At 51.9% G+C, this 24662-nt stretch overlaps 3 protein-coding genes across 3 annotated transcripts; 2 read left to right on the top strand and 1 right to left on the bottom strand.

Moving 5' to 3' along the window:
- Window positions 1-4829: 4829 nt before the first annotated feature.
- Window positions 4830-6896, top strand: PV07_00848 (uncharacterized protein; the record flags this gene model as incomplete). Its single annotated transcript, XM_016387334.1, has 2 exons — window positions 4830-4912; window positions 5066-6896. Exons 1-2 carry the CDS (start codon window positions 4887-4889, stop codon window positions 6894-6896), a joined length of 1857 nt encoding a protein of 618 aa, XP_016254262.1. The 5' UTR covers window positions 4830-4886.
- Window positions 6897-21334: 14438 nt separating this feature from the next.
- On the bottom strand, window positions 21335-22784 carry PV07_00849 (uncharacterized protein). The gene is made up of 2 exons (XM_016387335.1): window positions 22345-22784; window positions 21335-22295 (listed from the first exon to the last, which is right to left on the bottom strand). Exons 1-2 carry the CDS (start codon window positions 22565-22567, stop codon window positions 21976-21978), a joined length of 543 nt encoding a protein of 180 aa, XP_016254263.1. The 5' UTR covers window positions 22568-22784; the 3' UTR covers window positions 21335-21975.
- Window positions 22785-23189: 405 nt separating this feature from the next.
- PV07_00850 (uncharacterized protein) lies at window positions 23190-24404 on the top strand. Its single transcript, XM_016387336.1, has one exon. It carries the CDS (start codon window positions 23287-23289, stop codon window positions 24232-24234), a length of 948 nt encoding a protein of 315 aa, XP_016254264.1. The 5' UTR covers window positions 23190-23286; the 3' UTR covers window positions 24235-24404.
- The last annotated feature ends 258 nt before the right edge of the window (window positions 24405-24662 follow it).

Consider the following 24662-nt stretch of genomic DNA (forward strand, 5'->3'; position numbering starts at 1 on the left):
ACTGCTGGCGAACAATGTTCAAGTCACGCATACATTCTCAATGACCTTCTCTACTGCTTCAGGCCAGTGCACCCATCTATCAGTGACCGGAGCTGGTCTGACCGTATTTACTGCCACCAGTCCGCCAGCTGCTGCCAGAATCCACACGAAAGACCCTTTTGGTCAATGCCACCACAACATTTCTTAATAGCTTCACCTCTGCCCCGTTACGACCAGCACGAACCACCGAGGTCTTCCGAGGTCTTGTCAGGAGGATATAATTTCCAGTCTGCCAAGTGCGGTGGTCGATTATGGTCACGCTGACAGACGATCGTATAGAATGCTCGGTCGGGTGGCTGCGGGGCGCGGGCAAAACAGAGCAAAACAGAATTTTATTGACCTGAAGAGCCCTTACTCACACTTGTTAAAGATCTTCATGCACATATTGACCGTCAGAACCGCAGTAGGCAAGAAGAAGAAGCCGTTATCTGCCCGTTATCAGCCCGTGAGGAAGAGGGCTGCGCACTTCCAAGGTCCGACTCCAAGCGCAATAGTGACGAGGATGTGCCTCTTCTCCTCTCTAGCTGCAGCCTCCAGGCAAATATGAGGTAGTTTGGCGACAAGTGACTCGCTGGGCACCCTGCTGATTGTCTCGTTTCGGCCCATCATCGCTCGGATTGCCAGTGGTGAGTATTGCGTTTTAGCAAGGTTCATTTCCGAACTGGGGACCCCGCGGAACTGTCGGTGGATCTCCAAGCCTGGGGGAGCCCCGGCTAAAGCCTCAGATATGCTCCGTCTGAGACTTAGGAGCATCAAGATAGGAGTCCCATTTCATTTAAAGATGCGACTCTTGTCCATGGGCCCAGTTTGAAGGCTGGCGAATACTCCCGACCTTCCACGGACATTGTGACATTGGTGACAAGATGTTGCGACTCACGCGGTATAATATCTTGATTGTCTGCGCTGCCTGCCTCGGCGCATACTCTTACGGCTTCTCGTATGCGGTCTTTGTCACTTCCATTGGAGAACCTGGGTTTTTCAGTTATTTTGATTTGGACCGTGGGTTGATATGGACTGCCATCCTGTCTATCTCTTTGGCTAATCTGTGTATGTAGCAACCTCGGACTACACGGCTACTTTGATCGGAGCGATCAGTGGGCTCTTCTGCGCTGGAGCCGCCTTCGGAGCCATCATACAATCCTACACGAGTGACCGGTATGGCCGACGAAAAGCTCTCGCTTTCGGCGGTGCCATTTCAGTGGTTGGCTCTGCAGTTGTGGCCGGCTCTATCAACATCCCCATGTTATTCGTCTTTCGATTCATCACCGGCCTAGGAGTAGGCCAACTCCTGGCTCTGGTCCCACTGTATGTGGCGGAGGTCGCTCCACCCCATCGTAGAGGCCTTCTCAGTGCTCTGGTTGGCGTTGGATTCTCTTTGGGCTATCTCAGGTATTGAGCCTCGTCGGCGGACGTGCCGAATCATCCTCTGACTTCATTTGCAGCTCCGCATGGATTGGCTACGGCACGTATTTCACCACGAACAACACAGTTCAATGGCGCATGCCTCTTTGTTTGGCTCCACTAGCTCCCCTGGGGCTGGTGACTGTGTGCTATTGGATCCCTGAATCTCCCAGATGGTCAATTTGGGTAGGCCGCGATTCAGAGGCATGGGCAACTATTCAGAAAGTGCACCACGATCCCAATGACCCCCGAGATGCAGCGGCCCACGCGGAATTCATCCAGATCAAGAGACAAGTGGCGCACGACAAGGAAATGAAAGCATCCTTTGTCCGCATGTTCACTGTTCCGTCATGGAGGAAGCGCACTCTCCTGGCCATCTTAATCATGTTCGCCGTGCAGTCATCTGGCTATAACGGGATCACCTCCTACCTGGTTCTCGTCGCTCAATCGGCAGGAATGACGGGTGCCATGCCCCTCCTGATGTATGCCATTTATGTTGTCATTGCGGTTACTTTCAACTTTGTCAATGCGGCTATCATTGACCGGGTTGGGCGGAGAAAAATGCTGCGTAAGTTCATCCTGTTGAGTCGGGTTCCACTGTCATATAGCCCTATCAATTAATGTGTACTGCAAAACAGTCATCAGTATTGTTTGGACCGGATTATGTCTCCTTGCTGCCGCTCTCCTCAGCTGGAAGTATGCGGGTACCTCACATAAGGCTGGCAACGGTGCTGCAATGTTTTTCTTCATGATGTTCGGGCTAGGATTGGGACTGTTCCTTGATCCAACTCAGTTCGTGGTGAGTGACCTCCCGTCAAGCAGAGACAGAAACTGTTGCTGATCAGACGATACAGTGGTGCTCCGAGGCATTTCCAACCACCATTCGAGCCAAGGGTCTCACCATTGCACTCTTCACGTACTTTGTCGCGACGGTCTTGTACACAGCTCCAGCACCCAAGGCCTTTGCAAATATTGGTTGGAAGTTCTACCTGGTCTTTATCTCCTGTGACGTTGTGTGCTTCGCCATGCTGTACAGGTGGCTGCCGGAAACAGGCAACTTGACGTTGGAGGAGATAGGTAAGCTGTTTGGGGATGAAGTTGTTACCCACTTTGCCCAAGATGGCAACGGCCTAGTCGAGGTGGACGCCATGGCCGACTTCGATGAGAAACCCATCACAACGCAGATTGAGGAAGCCACAGCAGGCCGTGATGGAAAGTGATCTCGTCACCACCACCACCAAGTCCGCAGGTAGTGGCAAGCGTATGCCAGCTGGCGCTATAGTGGTGGCAGATTGTGCCCAGTTTGGTGGTAGGTGCCTCCCATGTAGCAACAGAGTGGGCCGTAAGGAAGCAGACGGGCGAAGCAGCTGCGGGTGAGCGAGTATATCTCTGTTGTCACCACATGGTGTGAATGGGCTGCAAGGTGCAGTTGCTGGTGTGACCAGAAATGAGGTGTTGTAATCAAGGAATTGAAGAGATTTGGCCTGCATATAGTAAAACTCTTCACGGAGCAAATGAGCAACAGGTATCTTCAAGGCAATATCAACAAGAGGCGACCTTAGATTGTAATCCTACAGCAGGACGAAGGCAATGTCAGCCGTTGTGGCTGCTGGGAAAGGCAGTCAGTCTTCCTGAAGAATGCACAGCCAAATGACAACCAATTGGCGGTGACGCAGCCAGCGCCATAGTCCCAAAACGCCACTCACCATCAGAGCCTCGCGTGCTGAGAGGCTCAGGACATGCCATGCCAAGTGCTCTGAATTTGCCACTGCTGCCCTGCAGCTAAACTGGGTTTCTTCCCCGTCATCGCGCAAGCGCGGTAGAATCGGGTCCTTGTCAGCATGTCAGTTGTTGGAAACAAGCCCCTGCGAAGAAAACGGAACAGACAGGTGTCCGACCATGAGCATCACCTCCAGTGCACCCGGCAGGGCGATAGAATCTCCTAGTTAAAGGGTACTGACCTTCACAACGCCAGCTGGTAGAGTCCTGACCGTGATCTGGCTCTGGGAAACCTTACAGCAAATAAGTGTCTCAGTCTATCTCGCCAGCCGTGGATTGAGCTGTCCACCGATCAAGCCAGTATAGCCTCCGATCTGAATGCTGCCTCTTACAATCAAAACGATCAGCTACCAATGATGAGCCCAAGCCATGGAATAAGTCCTGCCTAGTACCAAGATCCCGTCGCCCTGCATGCGATAGCTACCAGAGCTCGAGATTTTTTATCCCGCCTCATCGTCGACATATCCAGACTAGTCTCTGCTAGGTGCTCCATTACGGCCCACTATATTTGCATATCAAGCCAATAGAAACTCAGCTGTAGGTCATTAGCCCAACTTTAATAGGAGTCTACGAGTGAACCAGCCAATGAACGCAGCATGCATTCCATGCGGTCCCGGAACCGATGCGGGGATTGTTGGTGCCTATCTAGTGGCAAAGTGGGGTAAAGCCGGGGATTCGGGGAGAACTGGAGAGGTGCCAAGGGAAGCAAGGTCTGTACTTTCTGAATCCCACCCACCCAGTCTTCTCGCTACTGTTGAAACAACAGTCTTGCGATCCCAGGTTGCATATTTGTCTATGATACCTTTGCCCACCAATTTGATCTCATGGCTGCTGTAGACACCAAAACACGTGCTACAGCGAGGTCGGCTCTGGCATGTGATTTGTGCAAAAAGTAAGTGGCGTGCCCCAGTTTCTGCGCGATAGACCTAGGGAAGATGCTCAGCGCCGAGAAAGATACCCCGATAGAGGAACCATAGATGGCCCGGTCTGTTGTTTTCTCGTCGCGGCTTACTATGTGCCAATGACAAGAGACTGATCAGATTTGCAGGAGGAAGTCCAGATGGTCAGCAAGCTCGCCGCAGCCCCGTTCGCGCGTCGTTGCTAACGTTTGCGTGATTGCAGCGATCGACAGATTCCATCCTGTTCGTTTTGCCGAGAGACCTCCAACTCCTGTACATATCCTACGGCCCGCTTGAAACCAGGGCCTAAATTAGGTGGGTAGAATGCTGATATGACATCGTGGGAGCTCGACAGCTTACTATCATTTAGGCTCTAGTCATCGTCGTCGCTGCGCACGATCATCGTACCCTCCAACAGGGCAAGAGGTTATTCAATCACACTTCTCAAGCGCTTCTCACAACGGTGCGCTTCAACATCAACCCTCTCGGGGTGGCCTTACAACCTTCCCAGGGGAAGGTGACGGTATCCTCTCATCACCAGAAGAGTTTCCCGTCAATCCCTCTTCAGAGTCCCCGCCCAACATCACAACACGCCATGTAGCAGCCTTGAACTTCGCCAAAGCCATCAGTCTCTCCAGCATCCTGTATCCGTCTCATGAACCTTCTCTTGGCCCATCGCCTGTTCAGAAAGAACGCTCTCAACCCGGATTCTTGCTGGTTCTTGCGGGAGCCCAGGAGAACTTGGCCAAGGCATGCGAGGTGCTCCGTATGTCCATTCAACAAGCTCAGTCAGGGTGAGCGAACGCCTCCCTCTTTTCTTAGGTGTCAGGCTCGCATTCGTCTTCACATTGCGGCTGGATTTGGACTGTTCCTATCCCGCAAACCACTTCCTGCCTTGCGTGCTTTGTTGTGTACGAGTTAAGCTGACCTGCACGGGCTTGTTGTAGGATTGATCTCTTTTTTGAGATGGTGGCAGGATTAAAGTCTCTATCCATTTTTCACCAACCTTCCTTTCCAGACAAGATACGTGGAATCCAAGATCGAAATCATCTCATTGCCCTGTTCGCAGCAATGTTTTCTCTCTCCTCGAGGTTGGCGACGGAGGACAAACTCCCTCCAGGCGACAACTCTGAAAGTATTTCTCACCAAGAACTTCACTCGCTCTCTCTACAGTATATCAATTCGTCCTTGGAAGCTTGCACGAGTAATGCGCCTCCTCTGTGCATCCTACAAGCCATCACTTTGGCGGGCTTCTATAAGCTAGTCAATGGAGTATACGGACCTGCTTGGAGGCTTGTCGGCACCGGTGTACGCATTGCATACGAGCTGCGACTGCATTTGATCGATTGTAAAGGATACGAGAAAGTACCAACCCGCGACAGTGAGCTCATGATGTGGTCCTCGGACGAAGAGCGACGTCGTTGTTGGTGGGCCTTGTGGGAGATGGATATCTTTGCCTCGACCATCCAGCGCGCACCTACTGCCATCGACTGGAGCGCGAACGAAACGTTTCTTCCCGTTGCGGACGAATATTGGTTTACAAACACGTATCAGGCTTCCTGCCTTCTCCTTGGCAGTCCTGAAGAACGATGGAAAAGACTCAAGCACTCGGGCAATGAAAACTCGGCTGCATGGGCATATCTCCTGGCATCCCTAATGCACGAGGGACGGTTACTGTGCCAGGAAAGAATCAAAGGAATCACCTCGAACGCCGACCTTCCCAACGATGTCCCGAAGCTTGCCCAGTATTACAGCCAGGACTACCGGCTAAAGGCACAAGGATTCTCGGATCAGCTCTCTAGCCTCGTCAAAGCATATCAAGATGTAAGAGAGAACCTTCCCACTGCACTGGCCTACCGGGGCGAATATCTGTCTTTTGCCTTGGGCGAAGGTGACGATCCATATGCGACGCGGCGAACGAGCGCCGGAAAATACAGCATACATATGATGAGCGCTTCGGCATGCTTTATGATCTACCAGAATTATGTTTTTGCCGACATCATTGAAGGGCTGATCCCCTTACCATCGTCCCAGACTAGCCACGAATATTCTGGACGAGATACCGAGCTTAACGAAAGATCTTTCCTCGGCAAAGGGTTCAGAAACTATCTGGAAGCAAGCGATATGGTACTGCGGTTACTGTCAAATTGTCCCGAAGACCATGTGCGATATGTCAATCCCTACTACGCGAGCACTACGTGGATCGCGGCCGCTTTGCAGGTATTCAAGAGGTTCACCCTGCGCGACCATGACTCGACTCTCACACAACGCCAATACGACCTCCTGCGCCGATCGTATCTTCAGTTCAATCAGTTCTGGGAGACACCACGCGCTCTACTGCAAAACCTCGATTCTCTGCAGGCAAGGCTCGATTCTCGACACAGGGAACTCGAACTACAGGAGAGGAGCAGTAGTGCCAGGGACACTCAGATTGATGGTCAACCGTGTCATGGTGACACACAATCTTTTGCAAGCACCGAAACCATCATGGCTTCAATGTGTGGGGAGCAGCTTCTCCCGGACTGGTCGGGCCTCAAGGGTTCTTTGTGCAATACGTCTCAGCCATCAGTCGGTGATCCAAATACTAGCTACCCTGCATTGCTGCCGGAAGATGTGGAACTCCCATCAGGGATAGCCCCGAAATTCCACCCCTCGCTGGGTGAAGCTGCCTTTGCAGAACCATACCCCGATCCATGGCCAAACGAGTTGTTTTTGGACAATCTTGTGTGGTATTCATCGGATGTAATGGCGGGCCTTTCTCATGGGTACACGGCATGATAGTGCATGAATGGCTTGTCTCAACTGCAGTCTACACGAATTCTACAAACGCGAGGACTCGGCATCGAGATCCATATTACAATTCAAACAGAGCGCATGGACCTTCTTCCTTACAGCTCACGGGACTTTCAATTGGGGTCGGGGATCGGAGGCCTGGGCATGTAACCCTCTCGAGTATATTGTGTGTATCGACATACGTGGGTATGCAATTGAAATATCAACCGTTGCTCCAAACTCAACAATCGCCGAGACTGTCCCATCAACAAAAATACTCTACAGTCAACTCCGAGGCTCAGATAGCGCTGCGTCCAAGTATTGAACCAAGGACATCTGAGAGTTTTCGCTCACATGCCTCTTCACTTTCCAATGCCGCCGGAGCTCTCCAAGCAACGAAGCGATCAGGTCGAACTAAGACAGCCCCAGATTCTTCCACACCGCGAACCCGCTCCCAGTCATAGTAAACGTCTTCCCACTGCTGACGGAATCCAATAGAATGTACCGCAATCGGGATGCCGAGCTTGTCGGAGACACATTTGGCGGCTCCATACCAGGGCTCCCCACCAGCACCGGTGAAAAGGGTGAATGCACCGTGGCCGGCGAGGTCGATGGTCGACACAGGCTCGGTTGGAATGGCCCTGTTGAGCCAGACGTGGGGCAGACGGCATCCAGGATAAGTGCTCTTTTCGTAGTAAAGAATAGGATCCTTAGCGGCACGCCCAGAATGCCTGAAGGGTTCCGCTTCGTCGGCGGCGTACACGCCCGGTCCGCTATATGTTTGGTTCATCTCCACGCCGAGGCCGTGAAATTCGTGGCACGAGTTCGTGACGGCCGCTTGCAGCTGACGCCGACGGTCACTCCCGGCTATGGTCGGGGCGCGCAGTTCATCGAGGATGGCCTTACGACCCTCTACATCTGGATGAACCGCACCCAGCGCCTCCCAGATCTGAAAATGGTCGCGGAATCCATCGTTTGCCCGCGTGATGATCTGGTGGCCCACAGGCTGCCTCTCGATGCTGTAGGTCGAGAGCAGTGAAGGATCTGCCAGGCCGCGATGGACGTAGGCCAGCTTCCAGGCCAGATTGAAAGCATCTTGAATGCATGTGTTGGACCCGAGACCATTGAAGGGAGGGTGACGGTGGACTGCGTCTCCAAGACAGAAACTGTTTTGTGGGGGAACCAAAATGTCAGCTGTCAAGAACGTCAGATCAAAGACACCTGGACTTACACATTCCCTTCGGAGTACTTGACTGCAACAATCTCGTTGATGAACCACTTGGAGATGTCGATAATCTCGGCAGGCGTATCGTCACCAATGAAGTCTCTCACTCTCTGGAGGTATTCCTCTTTGGATGGGGAGATCTGAGGGTCGCAGTCTCGAGTCGGCAGTAAAATAAACATCCACTCGTTCCATGGCTTGACCATGCGCACAATCCCCATCATGCCGAATTCGGGATGCTCTCTGTCTGGCTGCAGGACCCAGTGCAAGTTTCCTCGTCGATGTTTGACCAAATGGGACAGGTCGGCCTTCACCAGCACGTTGATTGCCATGCCTTGACCCGGCTGGACCGAAAGTGGAAGATCGAGTTGCTTCACGACCTGGCTGCGTGCACCGTCGGCCCCCAACAGGGTTTTGGTCCGGATCTGGTACTCCAGGGACGAGAGATTGTCCCGCACATTGGCTGTGATCAGCCCGGTCGTGGGATCAGTTTCAAAGGACAGCAGCGTCGTATCGAATCTTGTCTTGAAGCCCCCCAGAGTGGCGCGGCGAACAAGCACTGGCTCAAGCAGTGTCTGGGGTATGTCCACCGGTGAACATGGACTGGCAGCTTCGTAGTCTCCCTGTAGGCTTGCAGTGGTTAGAGGACTGGACAATGCTTCACGCCATGTCCCCATTACTGACCTTTCTCTCAGGATCATTGCCCCACGAATAGATCCGCGCGTACTCTTCACCAGCCATACTATGGCACCATCGGGTATGAATCATGCAGTCCCCCTTGGAGGAGAGATTTTCCAAGTCTTTGTCAAGGCCAATATCTCTGAGGCACTCTTAACCTAGCTCAGTTACCACCATTCTCTTCATGTAAGGCTTTGGGCACGTACCCAATGCTGCCATGTTCGTGATATGGGCGCGGGGAGTGTTGGCTGTCCCGGGGGCATTGCTGATCATGACACCTTTCAGACCTGTGCCAGTCAGCTCTCTAGTTTACTCGAGTGCGAGGATGAAACCACTCTACCATAGCTCGTCAGGAAGGACGCCAGAGCTGCACCCGCTGGGCCTGCACCGACAACCAGGAACTCGGTTTCGAGTGGAGAGTCCCGAGAACTTTGTACTGACGAAGACATCCAGCGTATAGTACCATTTCCCAGCTTGTTGATGCCGACAGGACTGTTCGCCTTTAACCAAGCTTTGGTGTTGTTGGTGGCCGCATTACGCCTGCTCGATGTCGGTACGACGGCTCTGCGTGAGGTGTAGATCGAGCGAGATAAGCCTATGTTGCAAGGCCGCTCCAGACGTGTGAGAAGAAGTGACGGGCCCGCCGGCCTGACACGAGGGGCTCGACCCAAACGCGAGCAAAACAGGCTTGCCATGCTGTCTGTAAAACTTCACCATCAACTTCGACCCTTCAACTTTTCAGATGGGGGCGTCCACATATTATTGGACTTCAATTGCGGCGAGTCTTTTTCCATAGAATAGAGGATACTGGTTCTGATACAAGACCATCGGCTGGGGTACTGGGGTTAATCAAAGATAGCCCGAGGACTAAAGTCGGAAATGCCTTTCACTTGTAGACTAGCAACCTCACGGGCGTGTAGACTGGGGGTTTCTCCGTGAAGTCGGGGCAGCACGAAACAGCTGCTCAGAAGCTTGGTGGAAATCCAGCCGGTCAGTTGGCCCGTCCTCCTGTGGAACGGTCATACAACTTGTACAAGTAACTTCGTGCGTCTAAAGTTTTCCGAGATGTGACTCCGGACACTGAGCTGGGAATGCCAGACCGACACTGGAACAGATCAATTTTGCCACCTACTTGTCAGGCCACAGACAGGTGGTTCACCAAATGCTCGCCAACGTAGTATTCCCCTTGCAGCTATGCGAGGGATGTATCTGTACATCTATGTAAATAATGCTTTCGGAGCCTAGACTACCTAAAGGGCACCCGGCCCCTCGCCCTCGGATGTCACCATTCAAACCACGAAGCGAGTCTCTCGGCGCCTGACTTTCGTTCTAAGTTGCCGACCAGAACGGAGCAGAGACTAACAGCTCCCGGCGAATTGTCCAACGTTTGTATGGGTGAAATGTTTCCCATGACGACGTGATGGGTAGATTCAAGAGCCATCTTGAGCCAGTCTTCTCCCTGCTAGGTAACCGAATGTCATTCCCGGCCCAATGCTGGAGCCCCCTCCTGGATACGCCCCTTTAAAGACACTGTTCTGATCACAGCCTACCGCGTAAAGCCCCTTGATAGTTTGGCCATTCCGGTCTAGCACCTGCGAGTCGTTGTTTGTTATCAACCCGAACAGAGTGCTGACGTTGCCGGGGTAGAGTGGGAGCGCATAGAATGGACCCGTCGTGCAAGGTTGCAGATTCAGGTTTGGTTGCACCTGGGGATCGCCGTAGAAGCGATCGTAAGCGGTCTCGCCTCGGTGGTACTGTGTGTCGACTCCCGTATCAGCGAACGTATTATACTCGGAAACTGTCTGCGTCAAGGCTTGGACGGGAACACCGATCTTCTCAGCTAGTGCGGGAATCGTAGGCGCGGAGATCAGATACCCTTGTCGCAGGAGCTTCCAGATTGGATACGGCCAAGGCAGAGCCATGCCCATGCCATATTTGCGAAGATGCGAGCGGTCACCAATGTAGTACGCCTTCTCAATGCCCTTCTGGTGCATAGCACTGACAAACTCCTGGTACGGCTCCGCCTCGTTTGCAAATCGTCGGCCGTCGGGTCCAACAATGATAGACCCTGGCTTGGATCGATCAATCGCAAAGTGTGGAAAGCGGCGCACCGGACCACTTGGAGCAGACAGTAGAGAGATAGGAGCGAAGATGGCATTCGATGGGTTCTTGGGCGGCAGAGCACCGCCGCTGGCCACCCCAATCCGCTTGCCATCTCCTGTGTTGCCTCGCGGGCATGCGCACCATTCGTGGGGGACATACTGTTTGGCCTCCTCCGACCTGCCGAAGCCGCCACTGGCAAGGACCACTCCCCTGCGAGCGTAAACTGTTGTCTCTTTGCCTTGATGGAGAACCTGAACACCTGCGACACGACCATCCTCCATCACCGGGTTGGTGGCAGAAGTATTATTCCGCAAGTGCACCCCTTGCTGCTGCACAGAAAACAACAGCCTTCCCACAAGAGCGTTGCCATTCGCCATGTCGGTTCCCTTGCCATAGAGAGCGATATCCGTTGCATAGCGAAGCATTTTCCTGGTCACCTTGGCCAGATTAGTGATACTACCGAATGGGTTGGTCACCACCGGCAATTCCTCTGGATCCGCTTGCATCGAACCAAACGCAGAGTAGCCCTGTATTGGATAGCGAACGTGCTTGATCAAGGCACCCAGTTGACGTCCGTCGAACTTTTCCGTCAAGATGGTGCGGCCTGCCGAGGCACCCTTTTTCGAGACATGGTAGTCAGGTAGAGGGACAGGTTTAAAGCGTACGGCCGAGTTCTCCTCCATCCATTTCACCATCTCAGGAGCTGATTCGAGGAATGTCGGGATTTTTTGGGCGTCGTAAAGGTCGCCCAGCACCTCGTGAAGATAGACATCTGCTTGAGCTGCCGAATCCTTTACACCGATCGCGGCCTGATGCTTGTTGGCCGGTATCCACGCCCCTCCGCCAGAGTAGGCGGTGGTGCCACCATAGTACTGCGACTTCTCCAAGACCATGACCTTAAGTCCATGCTTTGCCGCAACGAAAGCGGCAGTCAGCCCTGAACAGCCAGAGCCGACAACAACAACGTCGTAGGTGGATTCATTATGAGAAGCTTAGCGAAGAGATCAGCGGAATCAGGGGCAACAGTGGGCACAGGCTGATTCTTGAACGTACCTCGCTGGGGGTGCACAATGCTAAAACTACGACGTGTCAGGGATACCGTGCCGTCAACAAACCGCGTCAGTCTTAACACGCGGGGAGGTCTAGAGAGGACAGACATGATGCCTTCAGAAACCCTTGTGTCACGCAACCCAGGCTCGGTCTTGTGCGAAGCTATTATAACAGTCACTAGAGCATTGATGTAGTCTAGGGTCAATAACAATAAACGGAGTCCAAGGGCGAACAAAAAGCCAAGCCTGTCATCTCAGGGAAAAACCCCCTGGGTGACCTTCACTGTCCGACTCAGGGCCTCTTTTGTTCTAGTGCAAAATTCGGCACAACATACTGAAAGACTAAAATCTCCACTTCTGAGGGAGGGCGGAGGACTGAATATGGAACCTCCGAGCTCGAAAGGTCTGGGCTTTTCATCTAGTAACAATGCTAAAATCTGCAATATCCTCCATCTCCACACCATGAGCCTGGCGGATGACATACTTCACATGATCCAGGGTGTCATCTGCCAGATACGGCTCTTCCCCTCGACCCATGACCTTGTCCCAGTTCTGGAGGAATCCCTCAGCTGTGTCGGACTTGACACCTGGGAATGTTGCAAATGTCTCCCGGGCAGCTCTGTTTGCACTTGCTGTGAATACCTCACCCGAGGAAGGACACTCTTCTGAGGCGAGACTAATGACAAACGGTACAACGCCCTATGGCGACGTCAGTCAGCATTTGCAAGCATTCGATATCAGGAAAACCCCCAAGCGTGTAGACTTACTTCTGGCTTAAAGTAAGTGCGTGTAACTTTCTTCGTGCCCTCAGATAGATCTCCCATCCTGGAGGCGGCTGAGGGCATGACGCAGTTGATCTTGATGCCATCCCGTGGTGCCCACCGACCAAGTTCTCGTGTAATGGCAAACACAGCTGCCTTTGAAGCACTATAGGCACAGTCTCCCCCAGCACCAAACCCGTAGATGGCGTTTGACGATGTATTGATGATTCGGCCGTACTTCTGTTTCGCCATCCAAGGGTAGCATGCACTGGTCATCAGTGTTGTTCCAAGAGTTGCAATCTCAAGCACTCTCATGAAAGTACCGGCATCCACATCGTCATGTGGTGACATCTTGCCAGCAATCCCGGCGTTGTTTATCAGGATGTCAACAGTGCCAAACTCCTTAACAGTATCGGCGACAATTGCCTTGGCTGCAGCTGCAGAAGAGACATCGTGGCCATCTGCAATTGCAATGCCACCGGCAGCCTTGATTTCGTCAACGACAGCTTCTGCGCGGGCGCTGGTCCCAGGTTGTCCGTCTAGAGTTCCACCATAGTCATTGACGACGACCTTGGCCCCTCTGCGTGCTAGTTCCAGGACGTAAAGCCGACCTAAACCCCCGCCAGCGCCGGTGACGATTGCAACTCTTCCTCGAACAGACATGATGAGGCCAGCTTGATGAATCCGTCGGCCGGGGGTGAACGCGATATCAGGTCTTAAACAAGCGTCCAAGCAATGAACCCAGCGCCAGCTAAGGATCCAGCAATGCGTCCAGGGAGGCGACCTAGTTTTGCTAGCTCCGTACAGCTAAACTCACGGCAGGATAAGACCGTTAGATCTTCCAGGTGAGGTCTGACACTACAAGCTTGAGAAGTAGCAGCTGATCCTACACCAACCAGGAGATGTGCATTCTCATCGTTTAAGATTGCAAACGACGACCGATTTGGTCACTTGGCCAGCACCCTGATTACGAACATGTCAGGTTGGAGGTCTGATCAAGACGAAATCATGAGGTCTCTGCCCTCGTTTGGGTGTATTTCCGAGAATTTGATATGAAGCGGCTCGGGTCGTCTTTGTTGTCCCTCGGATTACAGTGGCCAGTATTGTGGGCTTCACGGACTATATACCGGGACGATTCAAAACCAGCATAACCCAAATCAGGCTAGTTACTGCGTCGAGCCAATCATAGGGCGCCCACCGACATCCCATGACAAAACCTCGGTTAGGACTGGACAAAGTGGTAGGGACTTGCCAGCCACTCCGACTTCACTTTGATGGGATTAGAGCAGCCATATACATGGATCTCTCCTGCCATGGTGGCTGCTTGAAGGTGTGGCTCCCTCGGCAAGTCTCTCGAGAAAGCTGTGCCACCATTGGTAAGTATCTATCTGGCTGCAAATGTCGCTGCCATCTATGCCTTCCCTCACGGACACCAAACGCCCAAACTTCGTCATTCCGCTCGAAGGATGGTGGGCATCGGGGTTGTGATGTTGTATGTACTCTCCTCCAGCTTATACCGTTGAGACTAGCCATTTGTCCTCCTGAGGCACATCCTCACACAATCAAGACTGGATACAAAAAGGTTCGCTGCAAGAATATCTTGTTGTTGAAGAAGGGTTGCTTATGCTATTTCTGTCTCTCGTCGGGTTGATAGATTGAGAATTAGTTCCACTGGGACATAAAACTCATTGCGCTGGATAATTCCCGCTCAATACATGCAAGGTGTTCAGCGCTTCGCGGCACGATATCGACCTTGAACGGTAATGGGCACATCAGGATAGCCGACGTGTACGCATTCTCGTCGAGATGAATGACCTCACCAGTAACGGGATCTTTGGGCTCAGAGATCTCGAATGCCCATAATAGCTTCGCCGCAATCCGCCACATGTTACGTTCTGCCAAGTGCAAGCCCGGGCACATTCTTCGACCAGCGCCGTAGCCGTAATGATGTAGAAGCTAAAGTCAGCATTGATAAGAGAAGTCAGGGAAGTACTTATCTCGGTTCTTATAGTCAGGACTGACCGCGTAGTCGTTAGCCAACTTTGGATGATTAAGGTAGCGGTCAGGATTGAAATGGTCATGCTGTGGAAAATCTGCTTCACTGTGGTGCAGGGCCCATATCCCGACAAACACCATCGAGCCCTTGGGTATCAACATTCCTTCGTATTCGTCATCTGAAAATTGTCAGTAGTTCTCTTGGCTGGCAATGTGTATAGGGGGTGAATGACCTTGAACAACCATGTGAGGTAAGCCGGCGGGAGCTCTGGATGCGTCTACAGGTTAGTCTAACCAGAGAGTTAAGCCGATAGACAATGTCTGACTTACGTAGGTCGCCATCTCATCCCTTCCTTGACGATACAATTGATATATGGTAGCTTGTCTAAATCCGAAAACAACGGAGCCCTCTCTGTCCCGCAAACAGCATCAATTTCTGTTCTTGCCCGTTGTTGAACCTGGGGGTATTTCGCCATGGCTAGGATCAGTGTCAGAATGTGATTCGCAGTCGTATCTGCGCCTGCCTCGAGAAGCTCTCCGAATAGGTTGTTGAAAGCGTGTGTTGATAGCGGCCAACCTTTCTCGTTATATTCGTCAATTTTGGCGTCAATAAAGCAGTCTCTCTTGTCTCCGCGTGCTCTTCGCTCATCGACGATGGCTCGAGCCTTGTCCCACATTTCGTCCATCATCTTGCGGCACTTCTCAGACCTGCTCTTCCAACCTCCTGGAAGGTATTTCAAGATCGGGAACTCGTCGATTGGTGGGTTGGCCCCCGGTTCCTGAACTCGAAGCCACTAGAGTCGAGGTCAGAGCCAATTGGGAAAGACAGACGACGGAAGTTCTCACCAGGTCCATCAGCTCGTAAAAATCTTTATACCAGAATGAGTCCAGACTTGTAGCTCTGTGGCCCCATATAATAGATCCCGCTACCGAGACGGTATACAAACGGGCATAGTCGAATATTCTTGCTGGGTCCTTGAGAATATTGTTCATGAAGACAACCGCCCTGGATATTGTCAACTTAGCAGCGTGCCCCATTCCAGGCCGGCGAGGAATAGGGAAGACATGTCACATACTCTGCTTCTTGTATCTTCCAGTGCTTCTCGTCTAACGACTTGGGATTCAGATTTCGTGTCACAACGGTGCGCTTCTCTCTCCATGAAGCGCCCTGAGGCTCAAGGGTCAAATGGTCGCCATGAGTCACAAAGTTTGAGACGTAATTGAATGGCCGGTCCGAGTAGATACTTCCTTTCTTCTCCAAGAGATTGTTGATAGCTCGCCGATCACAAAGGACAACAATGTTAGTAGGGCCAACTTTCAGCGAAAAGATAGGTCCGTATATTTCGGCCCATGTCTTGAACCTGCAGTCATTAGCCACTGTCACACTTAGACGTATGCATCCACCAATCGTACTTTCTACCCAGCCCTGTGACCGGTATCTGATGGGCGTTGCCGAGGATTGGAATGGTAGGTGGCCCTGGGGGCATGCGTGGGTGTCGACGGCCAACCTGTAATAGTCTATATATTGGGTAGGAAAAGACCAGCGAAAGGACAACCAGGATAGCAAAAGGACCCATGGCCACAGCCTTGTGGATAGAAACTGACTATAGCACTAGAATGTGATGGCTTTAAGAATGGCTTCGTCTCAGACAGATGTCGAGCATAAGAGGAGGGGGGTAATGGCAACTCTTGTCCACACCGCAACGACTATATACAAGTATTCACTTTCGCCATCCTACCGCTACTATAGCCCCTGCAAGAGTCGGCAGTTTCCTTAGAAGATCAGCATCGGATGACCTATTGCTGCGCGCTCAATGCACGGTTAGCAAAACATTCATGGAGACGTGATGGAAGCACAATGAGATGTGAAATTTGTGTACGGAGCTATCGAGGATGAACACCCCATGGAGATGCCACAGAATCTAGCATATGGGGTAATCCGTGATAATTGGTGCTTTGCATGCGTCTCCGCATCTAAGCCCCGGAATATACTCCATTCGAAGCTGAAGAAGCACCGATGGGTAGGGTTCTTCCGGCATGCACGAGTCATAATCAGGCCGATATATAGTCCGCGATGAGAGTCATAGACCCATCCTAATAGTGGCTAGTGCTTCCTGTTTCAACGTACACATTGTAGCTGTGGGGATAGACACCAAGCCACCCCCTTCCTGTACTCTCCAGATCGCGAAGAGTATGGCTGGAGACCTGGAGCACTCGGGTTACAGTGAAGAAGCCACTTTTGAGATGCATCGCGATTCCCTCGAGTACAATCCTCGTTTATCGCAGCACTGCTCATTATTCTGGCCAAGAATAGGTATCCAGAGGTATTTGGCAAGACCGGCTATAGGATTGGATGGCATACTCGGTATCCAAAGTCAGCGATTTGGCCGGAATCTCCCAAATGGCGTATTTAAGACGTTTTCAGCGGCCTATATCTCCCACCAGGCGAGTCTAGATCTCCCCACATATGACAGATGCGATCTCTGTGCAGCCTTTCAATGGTCCACAAGGACATCCGTTCCCTCTTCTCCCTGGGGTACCCCGTTAAATCCCAAATTTGGGGGAGATTTTCCGAGCTCTGGTATCTGACGCCCCCAACTTCGTCCATTCCTTAGCCTTGCGGAGAGCAACAAAGATCCCGTCCCAGTCTCCAGTCTCCAGGATATTAGTAGCGAGCTAAGCGCCGATTATTCCTAAACTCATCACTTCTCTTTTTCTGCTTCTCTGGTATACATCACCTTTCCTTGTCCAGACTGCAGTTGCTACCTGCAAAGAGCTGAAACCATGTCTCCCACTACTGAGCTCGGGGATGGCCACGCCGCTTTGAAACCGCACACGACTTGGATCAACATTGTGACAATACTTGCAGCAGCAACCGCCAGTTTCAACTTCGGCTATTCTAACAATGCAATTGCTGGGACGATCGCTCAAACCTCCTTTGTTGAGTACTTCTTGATGAAGGACCCAACGTCTCGTGTGGGAGGAATGCTTGGAGCGTAAGGACTCATCCCGTTGGCTTCTTGAGTCTCTCTGACCTGACTGGCTAGGTTCTTTGGTGGAGGCTTTATTGGAAGTGTGATCCAGAGCCCCATATCTTCTCGCTTCGGGAGACGGCCTTGCAATATGGCGGCGGCTATCATTGTCATGGTAGCTGGAGCTCTCCAGGCCGGCAGCGTTCACATCGCAATGTTCCTCGTTGCCCGCGTCCTCAATGGAATTGGTGCTGGGATAATCATCGCGAACACGCCAGTCTACATGAGTGAGATTGCGCCGGCTCATACGCGGGGTGTTCTGGTCAGTTTCCAGGGGATCTCCATCACCGCTGCCTACATTGTATCGGCTCTCTTCGCGCTCGCGTTCCATTTTGTCGATCACTCGTATCAGTGGCGCCTGCAATATATAGTTCTGACCGGAGTCGCATTACTCTTGGTGGTGACCATGTATTTCATTCCAGAAAGTCCTCGATGGCTCATGGTCAGTACTATCAGCGCCTCCGCACAACGATACTTTGTTGCTGACAGCATACCCCAGGATAACGGAAGAGCCGACGACGCCTGGGCGGTTCTTCAGAAGTTGCACAAGTCAAAGAGAGACCCCACTGCGACACTTGCACGTATGGAATATATCCAGATCAAGGCACAGATTGAAGAAGAAAAGGTACGGTGCATGATTCAAAGCAGGCTCCATTGATGTTAACATCACTAGTATCTGCCATCCGGGTATTGGTATATATTCAAAACCCCTCATATGCGCAAGCGAGCCATCTGCGGAGCGATAGTTTGGGTCATGGGACAGTCGACCGGCATTGTTGTCATCGCAAACTTCGCACCACAGCTTTTTGCAGGCTTGGGATACAGCAACCTCCTTCAACTGGGGCTTTCTGTCGCCTGGGTGACAGTATGCGCGATTGGAACCTGGCTCAGTGGTCTTCTCATCGAACGAATCGGCCGAGTGAAGCAGCTTGGTGAGTGTCTTTGTATTGACACATACATCTTGCCCAACTAACACGATCCCAGCCTTGGGTGGTTACCTCTGCGCCGCTTGCCTGATTATCGAGGCAGTCCTCCAGAAGTACTACATCGGATCCTCGAATGAAGCAGGTCTGAAGGCAGCTACTGCGATGTATTTCATTTTCGTTTTCATCTTTGGGTTGCTGATTGAATGCCCCGGCTATACCTACATTGTCGAAATCTGGCCAACCCATCTCCGAAGTGAGGGTGCGACGATCGGCTTTGTCTCTTTCTTCTTGATGACAATCGCATATAACAGCCCCGCGGCCGAAGCCTTTGCCACCATCGGATGGCGATACTACTTTGTGATGATCGTGGTCTGTCTCGTGTCCAACACGTTTCTCGCCTGGTACTGTCCTGAGGTAAGATTCCACATCCCCCGGAGAAGTATTCGCTGACAAACCGGGAACAGACTGCTGGATTGACTTTAGAAGAAATTGGAGCCAAGTTCGGAGACCATGTAGCGGTAGAGATCTCTGCAATCGATGTCAACCAGGTCGAGTTTGAGAAGACTGGCGATAAGCAAGTGGAAAGTGTTGAAGCGTGAGATGGTCGCCAGGAGTAGTGAAGGTTGTGCAGAAGGCTGTGTTTCAAGGCCTACAGGAAAACATTGCACGTGGCAATCTCGATATTGTTCAAGATAGAAGAGTGCAGTAGTCTGTTTCCCGGTGGAAGAAGACATCAATGAATACACACTGTTATACAATATAAGTGCTAAGGAGGAGAGAAGTACTAACCAATCAGTTCACTAACAGGTAGACTCATTGACTTGAATGTCTGTATCACGAAATGCCTACTGACATCAACAAGCTTGTGCGCGACTGCAATGTCCTTGGGCATTGAAGATATGCCATTCGGTGTGCAATCAGAGTAATCAAATGAGAAGCAAAAGCCAGCACATTATTGGTGCAGCGCAGATATACCCACCCAAGATCAAAGGTAAGAGTCGACACCTCGAGGCTCTGAAGTTCTCTCTACTGTCGGCTGGCTTCTAGGATTGACCTGGTGACGCGTAATCTGAAGCAGACTCCAGCATCGGAAATACCCCTTGTCAAATGAGGAATTATCCTACGGAAGAGATCTTATAGGAGGCACCGGTGGTAGAGGAGCTTGAACTCTGCCCGCCACCACGTGTCCCCAAACCTTTGCGTTCTACCACAGCGCGGCGACATGGCCATATTGCGAGTGGGGCGGACTGATTTCGGCTGAATTTGTTGTAGACAAACTCTAGCGGTCGAAATGCGGAGGACACCGGGGTTTGGAAACCCTCGCAGTCCGTCAGACTCTCGCTTGAGATCCACAAGAGCGACTATTTCAATCAGTCAAGGCAAATCTGGTCGTGTCTTCCCTTGTTGAGGGCTGCAGTGATATGCTTTGCCTTGCCCGTGATCATTCTGTAAATCAGACGACTGTGCAAGGCACTCCCTAAACGCCATGGCAGACCAATCACAAGTTCTCCAGCTGATTATAGTGCCTCATCGACCGGTGCACACTGATGGCGAGATCAACAAAGACCTAGCTCCGGCCTTTGGCATATTACAAAGGTCTGCACAATACAGTTGAATCCCCATCGGTTGCATGCGAGCTTGACTGACGAGCTACGAGCAGGGCAAACGGACTGCAGGCCGTATGGAGAGGGAAAAAGCATGAAGACCGCCACACCCAAGTTGCCCTGCTCTTGTGGGAGAGCCTGGAGGCAAGTCACGCCTTCTTCACCAGCTCCGAATACACCGAGTTCCACAAAGTCATCCAGCCTGCAATGAATGCGCGGAAGATTGAATGGCAGAACCACGCGTTGATCAAACCCCAGGGGCTTAATGACAAGGAGCATTTGGCCAAGACACTTCAATCACCCGCTATTGAGGTTGCCCTGACCAAAGTCGTCGAAGGCGGTGTAAAGGGCTACTATTCTCGGTTTCAAAACATCGTCGTTCCCATCCTAGATAACGACCCTGGCTGCGACGGACATTTCATCAGTCCCTTGCTGGAAAATCCCCAAAACCAGCTGCTTTTGATCAACTGGAAGTCAGTGGATGTACGTACACCTCGCGTTTCGGTCTACTACGTGTGCAAGCTAATGGCGTTCAGGCTCATCATGAGGACTTTGAGAAAAAGCAAACATTCCGGGACTGCATTGACGGGCTCCAGGACTACTACGCAGAGTTTGTGATCCCTTGGCATATTGTGGGACTTCAGCTAGTTCAAGGTAGCCTATAATCAAAAAAGGGGATCTTTATTGCTTCTCCCTTCCGATATAAGAGCGCGCTATTCAATGCAACAGTAGTTCTTATCCTGTAAGAATGATGAACTACAGCGGCACCATGTGTAGGTTTAGTCCAGAACTCGCTCCAAGTGCTCTAAGTGTTGTTTTGTTCAAAGAAAAGTGTGAAGGACATATTCGTAAATTACTCGAAGATATATAGTTAGATAGTCAGTCACTAGGACCTGGGTAGAATTTACTATATTCCTCTATTAAGTTATATCTCGTAGTAACGCTCTAGATAGCCCTTGCTAACCCCTAGACTAAGACTCTTATAAGACTCTATCTCTTTGTGGAGACCGCGACATTGATATGAGTATAACGACAGTCTAGAGCTGGAAGATGTGGACATGGATTCCATTTGTGTAAAAAGACGTTGATGTGGTGGGAAGGCACTCGCTCAACATTCGATTGATGCCATTCATAAATGAGAGTACTGCGGTCAATCGGAGCCGGATAACCCAGCTTCAGCATTCCTACTACACTTTCGGTGAGCATTCTTTCCTTCTTGAACCCGCCTCCTTCACCATCTATCCACTTCCTGCTCGCCTCCGGAACCCGTCTCCCTGATGTGTCTTGTCAAATATGGCAGCCCTATTCCTGCTCCTGTCGATGTGTTAGGACAACAACGCCTTGAAAAGTAGCAATCCAACAGTGTAGCGCGCCCATCATCAGTCCCCCATGGGGCAGGTCTGGCATCTTGCCTTTTTATACGGCAAAGGTGTCCAACCTTTGGTGCCGATGCTCGCGACCGCCGGCCAGTCGCGTGTGACTATGCCGTATCACCCCAAGGGACCTTGGCGTAAGGGGATGTGAGGTCACCGGCGAGGCGGCCTCAGAGCTCCGTTGCGAATCAGTTGCTAATGCATGAATCCGGACTTAAGACCCTGCGATCACGGCTGGACAGGCCTGTTGACAACCACAGGACTGCCGGCAAGCATCACATGCAGAAGGAACTGATCCGCAACCGAGCAATGAGGCCGCCTCGTAGCTGACCCGACATCCCCTCACGTCCGGTCTAAGAACTCAGTCAGCGCAGAGAGAGGTGTGCAATCTTGCTTGTAGAGGAGGACAGGAAGATAGAACGTTACCGCTTGAAGCAATGGGTGGGTTAGGCCGAGTGTGATGAGGACTGCACCCAGTGCCTCGTTTCCGCCGTCAATGAGCACCGCGCCCAAGATGGCTTCGACGGTGGTCGCCATGGTCTTGTCGGAGACAGAGACCGTGCCCTGGTTCAAGATGACACAGTCCTGCAGACCATGTCTGCGGCCGACAGCGCTGAGATTGCTGTTCCCCAGCAGCGCCTGCTCGACTTGAGTCCATTGGCCTTTTACAAGATCAGCCCGAGCCACCGGTGAGGATGCGAACATTCCGACCTTTGTTTCGGCCACTGTCAAACCATCTTCGACACACGGCCGCCTTGGCTACTGCATCCCCAAAGACCGCCAGCCTATCGTTCTTGTAGACGCGGACGAAGCCATGATGCCACCAAATCGCATGGCCGGAAGCTTGAAGAGCTTGCAGACAGAGAATGGGGTCTTGGAACTCGTAATTGATGATGGATTCGCACGCGGCGACCTTGGCTTCATTCGTCGTCATTGTTGTCGAATTGTTCGAATCGTGGCCGCTCGCTCACTTTGAGGGAAGTTGATGATTCCTGGGTTGTTGTTGATGCTGCGTTCACAGCGACGAGCTTGAGTTCCTTTTATTTGTTTGGCTGCGGAAGCTTTCAGCTAGGAGGCTGGTGATTATGGCTGGGTGGCGGGCGGGGTGACCCCTCTTAAGCTAGCCTACGACTCAATAGAGGAACAAAAAGAATTCTTTAGGGTCCCCCGTCTACCTACTTGTATATGTCATTGAATAATTAACAAAGGGGTTACTAGCGCTATTCTCATGCCTTCGGCTGAAGACTAGCTATAATAGATATTATATCTGTTGGTGGTCCTGCTAGTCACGAGATGCGGAAGATTCAATCACGTGGCGATCCGCGCGCATACCACGTGATGATCTTGGCGCGTTTGGCGTGTTTTGTCTGCCTGATTTCATCCCCATGATATTGACGTGTGAATCTGACATGTCGCGGTTATACAGCTCTTCAACAGCACTGATTGAGAGACTTACTATTCCTAGGGCGAAATGCGAAGCAATATCAGCAACGGTCTGAAAAGGAAGCCAGATCAAATAGTGGCTCGCCTCTCCTCCCTCTTATCTGCTCCTCGTACTGCTTCTCGTCTCGCTACCTTAGTATACTTCAGCGCCGGACCTTCTACTCTGGGGGATCTTTGGGTATAACAGGCGGCGGCTGGGGCATCACCGCCATGGCCGGTCCTCAGCCGAATCCCACTACGGTGTCAAACTTCTTGTCTACGCGTCGTGCCCTCCTCGACACTCTCACCTCTTTCCTCACGGTTGCAACTCACCACATCCTCTATCTGCGCCGGATTTACCCTCCGGTCTCATTTCTCTCTGCAAGAGCTTACAACTATCCCGTTCGCCAGAACCGTCATCCCGCAGTCTGTGCGTGGGTCAATGATGCCGTGTCCGCAATCCGCAACCAACTCGATAAGAACACTGTCGAAAAGGTTCTACTATGCATCTATGAATGTGATGGCAATCGCGTCCTCGAACGCTGGACGTTTGATCTCCGGTCTTTCCCTTCCCTCGTCAACGATGACGTCGACATCCCGTTCGAGTCCACCCCATCAGATGACGGCGACCTACTGAACAACCAAGTCAATCTCGCTGACCTAGAAGCCAACTTTCGAGCCACCTTGTCCCGGATCAGCACATCGGCAGCCCGACTTAGACCTCTCCCCGAAGGGCCTGGTGCTCCTGAATGCAGCTTCACGTTGGCTATTGAAGTAAAGGATCGGGCTGACCGTCCCGTAGGCCGAATTGAGAAGGAGGAGCGGAAATGGATTGCTGCAGAACCACAGGCGTCTCGGACGTCTTCGACCCCAAGACGTCAAGGAAATGATAAAGAACCGACCTCTCCGTCTGCACGAACCCACCCGGTCCGTCGAGTTGAAGCAGGAGAGCTGCAAATGGAAGTCTGGGTAGAAGAAGCAGCGACCAAGTTTGAGTTTGACCCCCCATCCACGTCGCCAGGGTCGTCTTTACCCCCGGATCAAAGAGCAGCAAATATGTCATACGGCGCGGGAAAAGAGAAGTTCGATCCTGAGAACATGTATACATACGATCTCGAGCCACCGGATGTAAACCGCAAGCCGCAGGGCGGAGCCATGACAGACTATCAGCGAGGATGAAATTCGTATTTGGGAAAGATATCATTGCCACTGGATTTGCAATGGGTCATATTTCTTAGGGTGGGAGTGAGCGCGCTTCTTGACCAATTCGAGCTTTCTCGTGGGTAGGAGGGAATTGTGCTGAAGGTCAGAGGAAGTAACCTCAGTGGCCGGATACTTCGAGTTTTGTGCCGCCGCACTCATTCCATTGTCTGTGAGTTCGTCCACAAATTTTCTTTCCCACCGGGCTTCGATGCTCAATAGGAAGTCTGCATCGTAGTTCTCCGACCTCGTCGAGCGACCTCTTGGGTGAGCGTCAGCATGTCAATTTGCCCCAAAGTCATGACATCTCGCGACTCCGCTTCCTCAAATCAATCTGAAAGTCCCTTGCTCAAGCCTGATCTCTTCGTCCTCCTCCAGCATACAGCCATCAGAAAACTTCCTTGTGC

The sequence above is a fragment of the Cladophialophora immunda genome (genome assembly GCF_000835495.1).
Source record: "Cladophialophora immunda strain CBS 83496 unplaced genomic scaffold supercont1.1, whole genome shotgun sequence".
NCBI lineage: Eukaryota > Fungi > Ascomycota > Eurotiomycetes > Chaetothyriales > Herpotrichiellaceae > Cladophialophora > Cladophialophora immunda.